Source organism: Macrobrachium nipponense, chromosome 5, assembly GCF_015104395.2.
Source record: "Macrobrachium nipponense isolate FS-2020 chromosome 5, ASM1510439v2, whole genome shotgun sequence".
Classification (NCBI taxonomy): Eukaryota; Metazoa; Arthropoda; class Malacostraca; order Decapoda; family Palaemonidae; genus Macrobrachium; species Macrobrachium nipponense.
The window spans coordinates 46,481,140-46,488,639 of record NC_061107.1 but is presented as its reverse complement, the minus strand read 5'-3'; the positions used below and the strand labels follow the sequence as shown (position 1 = coordinate 46,488,639).

The 7,500-nt window shown below is 41.3% G+C and overlaps 2 protein-coding genes across 2 annotated transcripts in view; both read left to right on the top strand.

Moving 5' to 3' along the window:
• Nucleotides 1-6,003, top strand: part of LOC135215770 (uncharacterized) — a 105,451-nt gene extending 99,448 nt beyond the window's left edge. Inside the window, exon 2 of the mRNA XM_064250723.1 lies at nucleotides 5,590-6,003. Coding sequence (XP_064106793.1) covers nucleotides 5,590-6,003 — 414 coding nt within the window. The remainder of the gene's footprint in view (nucleotides 1-5,589) is intronic.
• Nucleotides 6,004-6,444: 441 nt separating this feature from the next.
• The window catches only part of LOC135215769 (uncharacterized), a 1,377-nt gene continuing 321 nt past the window's right edge, over nucleotides 6,445-7,500 (top strand). Inside the window, exon 1 of the mRNA XM_064250722.1 lies at nucleotides 6,445-7,117. Coding sequence (XP_064106792.1) covers nucleotides 6,445-7,117 — 673 coding nt within the window. The remainder of the gene's footprint in view (nucleotides 7,118-7,500) is intronic.

The window sequence follows — 7,500 nt, the reverse complement described above, 5'->3', positions numbered from 1 at the left end:
CAGGTAATTTAATTCTATTTAGCTAATACTTTAGTATTTTTCCCAAGTTACAGAAATATAGTTCAAACAATTTATAATAAGGAATGTCACGGCTTGTAGACGATTCTAGAAATAAATGAACTATCGAAGAACCATCAATTTGCTATGTCGTGTAAATTACTTTGCAAATCCCAAGATACAATGAAAGCTTTTGAGGAAGATTTTTGTCCTATGAATTTTCCACTGAAATATGATACTGATAATTATACTCTGTTTTTTCCATCTGTCCACAAGCGCGTGGTGTTTGCGTATGGTAACACTGCGTCCCGGGCTTTACATAGTTACATTCAGCATACATTCAACAATAATAATAACCTTATTTCGAATATTAACGGTGTAATTCGCATACTGTAAATTATCAAAACACTTTTCAGTTGCAAATGCACACCCAGATATCCTTTTATTTACCTAAAACTTACACACAGCGTAACAGGCGGATGGACAGATGGAAAAAAACAGAGTATAGTCAAATTATAATTTTCACTTATATTGTAATATACAACACATAGATGGAAACTTGACCACAAGAATACGATTTCTTGACGTCAAAAATTAGTATAAAAGAGCGAGGAAAGAGGACTTTTAAATCTCTCTCTCTCTCTCTCTCTCTCTCTCTCTCTCTCTCTCTTTCTTCTTTTTTAAAATGCATTTCATCTGCAGTTCTAGCAATATTTTTTTTATAGAAAGCATTATTTTGTGCACTATAAAAAACGGTTGTCCAAAACCCATGGCAGACCAAACGAAACAATTCCTAAAATCTTTAAACCACATTGCTATATAAACACGTCCGTCACCATACAGAAAATGAAATACCTTTAGTTAAAAATAGATATGATAATTCTAGAAAATAAACGTCACATAGTAATCATAGCCAGATTAAGCACCATTCTCCAGCAATCAAATGTTCTCACAGGATTCAGATTTCCTGTCAAAGGGAAACACAGCACCTATTAAATTCTAATCTATGGTTCTTAAAGAAAAAAAGACATGGACATTGAATAAAAAAAATGAATAATGAAATACTCAAAGAAAAGAAGAAGCTCACTGCATGGTGCATCTCATTGAGGCTGCTAAATAATAACAGTGGACACAGTAATAAAAAAATTAGTATCTTCTACTTACTTTCTATAACCATCCCTTACAGTTGCGGTCTCACTACACAACTCCAAAAGGAACAAATTCTAAAAATGCTAAAAATGCAAGGAAAAAATTCTATAGTGGCCTAACAAGGAAGTGTATTACAACACACTAATGCACCCTCTCCTTTATAAGCCACGCTCTTTCAGTGTGACGTCACTGTCACGTAGTGTTCAGCAAGAGGGAGTTTCCATTGGGGTCACACATCACCTGAATGACAAGTGACGAACACATAAACATCGCAGTGAATTCACGGATTGATCATGCTGTTCGCATACTGTCGATCATACCCAAAAGACATTTTCGAGATGTGTTGAACAAACACTGATCACTGAGTATCATCATTCCAAATGTGAACGAAGTTTCCACTGTCACTAATGAAACGAATGTAACGCCATCATTTTTAAACTCTTTGACATATCCATTTTCCGATCTCCCGAACTGAGCATCTTCACAATAAGTTTTTTTTTCACAGACTAGCAATCAATCAGCTAGAGAAGTTCATGTACCTGTATAAACGCTGAAATGCAAATACCACCTAATATATACATATATATATACATATATATAGTATATATATATATATATATATATATATATATATATATATGCTAATCAGCTGCCATGTTTTGATTATTTCCCCCTCTGCCAGCATTTTGGGTGTGATAAAATTGTTAATGTATCTCTTAAATTGATTATTATGTGTAAAGGTTCCTTAGGTTAGGACTATGGGATTGCTGTTAAATATAAGATATGAAGAAAAGATTAAAGTGCAGGTATAGTAGTACAGGGTCTTTGTTACTTAATGTATGTCTGTGTGTGTATATGTATGTATGTACATGCTATAATAAGTGTCTAAATCTATATCATTAGTTACAGGGTACCAACATACACAGCTTTCTGAGAAAATGTAAATGTAAATGCTGAGTGTCATTGCCATCTACGAAGCAATAATTCTCCACCCATTAAAAATGGAATGGCAAGGCACTAGCGTAAATTCTCCTGGACGTGGTTACTGAACGATAACAATTATGATAATCAGTTAATAACCAGCGTAACTCCAAAACAATTATGTGTAAGGCTTTGATGAAAAGGTGTCTGTCTAGAATTTGGCATATACATTTCTGAAAAATTCTAATGTTGCTTGTAGTCATTTTCCGGTACGTAGATGTCAGAGCCAATAGATATTGCCTGTGCTTACTCATATACTTATGACCCTTATTAGAGAGGATTCTGGTGATAAAATAAAATTTTAACTTTTTTAAAACCAGGAACGCTAAGAAATGTAGTTCTTTCAAGTGATTTATTCTCTAAAGAAAGATTATATTCTACTTTCATTTCATATGACAGCAGTTTTGATGAATTTTGTTAAGAGCTTATGACTGAGAATGCAATTAATTATATGCAACGAACAGGAAATATAAGATAATAAAAGAACTTTTGCATGCTAAAAGAATTATTATCAAAATTGTCTTTTATTAGGATTCGAAGGATATGAAAGCCTTCAGATCTATAATTTGCGCCACTCTAGAACAAATACAATTAATTCTTAATTCGTTATATTGCCTGTGAGGAACGATAGGATTTTTCAACCTACTGCGTTTGGGACGTAGGGATGGGGGAAAGGGGTGAATCTAGTCTACATTGCATAAAGACACAGAAATTACTAACACATATTACTGGGTTTTTGCTTCATCATGGTGACTTTACGCCTTTTTAGCTGCTATATATTAATAACAACGATTTCTAGAGGGAAAATGAACTTGTGCTTTTGCTGAAATATGGCTTTTATAGCATAAATTCGTTCTGCATTGTGCATCTTTTTTTGTAAGTAAAAATGAGGAAAGGATAAATCTCTAGTTTAGTACTTGGAACAGGTCACTTGTTAATAATACCGTTTGTTTGCAATTTGTTAAAAATACGCTTCAAAGAACAAAGTTAATGAGTAACCTTTTGCAGGAAGTTTGCATTCTTGGTAAGTGGTATGTTTATATTTTCTAGTTGACAAGATTATAGAGGAACTATTGGACTAATTTTCCGTTGGCTTTAACCCTTCTGTCAGTCATCCATTTATCAAAGTCTTTCATCATCTATAGATCAGAAATGTTGGAACGAAATTGACATAACGAAATTTCTCCGATAAACGCCATCGTAAAATTAAAAAATTTCCTTTGGGCAAACCATAAATTATGCAAATACGTATTACCAGAGTTACAATACAAGACCAGACTGGTTGAAAGGACGTATTGGCAAAAAAGTCCTTTTGTCATGGTCATGAAATGATCAGAAAATAGGATGTCTTTCCGGACGTTAGACTGGCCACTTAGATTTCTGTAAAAAGAAACTATTGTACTGGTAGTGTCTGTCCGTCGACATTTTTTCCTATTCTCACGTTTTCTGGCCGGCCTCAGAGCTTGAAAACTGGAGAGACTAAAAGGCTACAAATTGGTATGCTGATTATCCTTTCGCCAATTAGCAAACACACCAAATTGCAGCCTTCTAGCCTTTAGTAGTTTTGATATTATTTAAGGTTAAATCTAATCAGAATCGTTCCCCTGGGAACGATATAGGACAGACCACCACCGGACCGTGGTTAAGGTTTCATGGGCCGCGGGTCATACGGCATTATACCGAGACCACCGAAAAATAGATATATTTTCCGTGGCCTTTATCATACGCTTTAGCGGTTGTATTGAAAACTCAATTGCGCCAGACACTTCGGCGCATAGTTTACTTGTTCTTCTTTGTCTCGTACTGTTTCTATGATGGAGCAGTAATTCATCTTCTCATATCATCTTTTTGATATCGGAAAAGATGTCTCCCTTTCTCTTCAGGAGATGTTTCATCTGGGGAACGAAAATTCATGGTACATCGTGTAATAAATGATTGATATCTGTAGAGGCAATTTCGTATCCTTCGAGAGAAACTTTACATTCTGCAGTGAATGCTTATAATTCTTTATTTTATCTATAAAGTAATGAAAGTATATATGAAAATTTCATTTTGCAATTGTCAGAAAAAGTGAATACATGATAATTATTAGCATAATGGAAAACAGTGATATACTTATATAACTAAAATTTAAGGAAATGCTTTGGAAAGTTTCCACTAAGAATTTGCATTTAATCTAAGTTGACAGTTTAGTTGTTACATGTAATGATCACCAAAAAAAATAATATTTTTATTTTTATTGGTGATTTCTAATGTGGAGGGTAAAATTCCTGCAATCTAGTGAAGCATTCACTTTCGAGGTGCTTGCTCAAACATGTAAAAATTCCTGGAAGATGAGAATTAGCAATCATTTTTTGACCTGATAGGATTTGCTTACGAAAAGATTCTGTACAATATAAAATCAAAGTTTTTATATTTGTTCGCTAATCGCTTGACTGAAAATTACTAACAGATATAAAAATCGATTTTATATCCAGACGTGTATGTGTTCAATGATGGTCTTACAAGATCAACCTTTTAAACGCTGTATTTTTGGGGGTCAATCTTTTCCACGTACGCGTACCTCCTCAGCCATCCTCTTGTATATCCGACATTATAAAATATTTGGCACAGTGCTAAAAAACTACTCAAAATGTTGACCGCCAGACTCCAATGAGGTTAGATACATGAAATGGGAATCTACAAAGCAGATATTATCAGGAATTAAATTTTACTCCGGTTAAAAAGGTTGTTAAGAAATGATAAAAGAATAGTTTTAGCTTCAGTGAAAGAAATGCCTCGGATGTATACACTGTAGTACAAGTAGTAGGGAAAATTGGCATATTTAACCATGGTTATACGTGCTGACAGTAACCCTATAGCCTATATACTAATCTATTTGGCTATGTGAATTTAATATCAAATTGGCTTTAATAAAAAGCTTATTACAACAATTATTATTTTGTTATCTCAAAAGCAGGATTATAGTTGATTACAAATTGAGTATGATCCAAGACAAGTTTACATGAGGTTGTTTCAACAGTTATAAAGATTTTCATTTATGAAAAAATGTAACGATCTTGTGAAATGTGATTCACTGTTATTTTGTGATGGCCTAGCACTAGGTGCCAGATGTGGTTCTGTTGTTGCAGGTCTGCGCAGTTACTGCAGCTGCCATGCTGTGAATCAGCACATTGCAATGGAGCCTTACATGCAATAGTCATGTTACTGCTCAATCTCTTCTCTTTATATCTATGTTGAGACCTACCTGTGCCTCCTCTCCTCTTCCTATCTCTCTCCACAGGAAGAAAGAGGAAGAGTGAGATACAGAGAGGGGAAGAATGAATGAGAAGAGGGATATTGAGAGCAAAAGAGGATAAGTATTTCTCCTTGGGGATAGCAACCCTCAGCCTTCTTATGTGGGGAATTGCCTCCCCAATTTCTTCCTTGGGGAATTGGCTCACCACTGTCTCAATGCTCTAGCGGGACAACCTGGCTCCCCACCGTCCTAAGCCCCGACGGCCCAACCCTCCTCCCCACTGCCCAACAGCCAACCCTCCCCACTGTCCCCACACACTGGCAGCCCAACCTGCCTCCCCACCATCCCAAGACCCTAAGCCCAACTTAGCATCCCAGAAGACCCGGCGGCCAGGCGGCCCAACCCAACTCCCCACTGTCCGAGCACACCAGTGGCAGAACCCACCTCCCCACTGTCCTCGCGCTCAACCCGCCACCCAACCATCCCCATGCCCCAGAGGCCTATTTTGCCTCCCCACCATCCCCCGGCCTGGTGGCCCAACTCCCCTCCCCACTGTCCCCACCTCCCCTGCACCAGGATGGCCCTACATGTCTCCCCACTGTCCCCACCCCCCTCAGCCTAACCCTCTTCCCCACTGACCCCGCGCCCTGGCAGCTCAACCCGCATCCTCCACCATCCTAGAACTCTGACTGGCCCAACTCAGCGCCCCACCATCCTTACGTCCTGGACCCAACCCATCTCCCCACCGTCCCTGCGCCAGAGCAGCCCAACTAGCCTCCCAACCATCCCCATGCCGCGGTGGCCTAATCTGGCCCCCCACCATCCCCAGCACGGTGGTCCAAACCCCCTCCCTGCTGTCCCAACCTCCCCACCATCCCCAGCCCGGTGGTCCAACCCCCCTCCCTGTTGTACCAATCTCCCCACCGTCCCTGCACCTGGATGGTCCTACATGTCTCCCCACCATCCCACCCACTGCAGCCTAACCCTCCTCCCCACTGTTCCCATACCCTGGCAGCCCAACCTGCATCCCACACCATCCCAGAACCCTGATTGGCCCAACATAGCGCCCTACCGTCCATATGCTTCCCCACCATTTCCTTGCCTTGGTGGCCCAATACGCCACCCCACCATCCCCAAGCCTGGTGGCCCAACCCACCTTCCCACTGTGCCTGTACTCAAACAGCCCCACCTGCCTCCCTACCTCCCCAATGGGTCAACAGCCCAACCCCCTCTCCATTGTCCCAGTATCCCACTGGCCCAAAATGCCTCCCCAACATCCCATGCACCTGCATCCCAACCTGCTTTCCCACTGCCCGTGCGCCCCAGGGACTGAACCCACCTCCCCACCGTACCCATACCCCAGCAGCCCAACCTACCTCCAAACAATCCCAGCGGCCCCGCCCTGGCGGCACAACATACCTCCCCACCATCCCCAAGGTCTGGTGGCCCAACCAGTATCCCCAACGAACACATGCCCTGACAGCCTGACCCGCCTCCCCACCGTCCCAGCAACCCAGTGGCCCAACCTGCCTCCCTGCCGCTCCCACAACCAGGCAACCCAACCTTCCTCCCCACCGGCATCGCACCCCAGTGACCCAACCAGCCTCCCCACCGTCCCCACACCTCAGTGGCCCAATCTTACTCCCCAGCGTCCCACACCAGCTGTTCTAACTCTGCTTCCCACCATCCCTGGCGGCCCAACCAGTCTCCTCGCTGTCCCTGTGACCCAGCTGCTCAACCAGCCTCACCACTGTCCCCCCCCCTTCCTCAGCTGCCCAAACAGCCTCCCCACCGTCCCTGCACCCTGGCTTCCCAACCCGCCTCTCCCATTTTCCCACACCTGGCGGCCCAACCCGGCTCCCCAGAGAGAGAGAGAGAGAGAGAGAGAGAGAGAGACAGAGAGAGAGAAAGTAAAGAAAGAAAGAGATAGAGAGCGATCATCTTGTGGCAAAGCTTCTATCCCTTTAACACCTCTACTTTACTTTAGATCCTGGCGCATACACGAATCCTGTGATTTTCCTGTGTTCCGTGTAATCCTGCAAATTTCCAGGTGTTTCGATGAATCAATAAAATGATAAGAAAACATTTAAACATGTATTCCTGTATAATTTCAACTTCTTTTCAAGGATTAACGA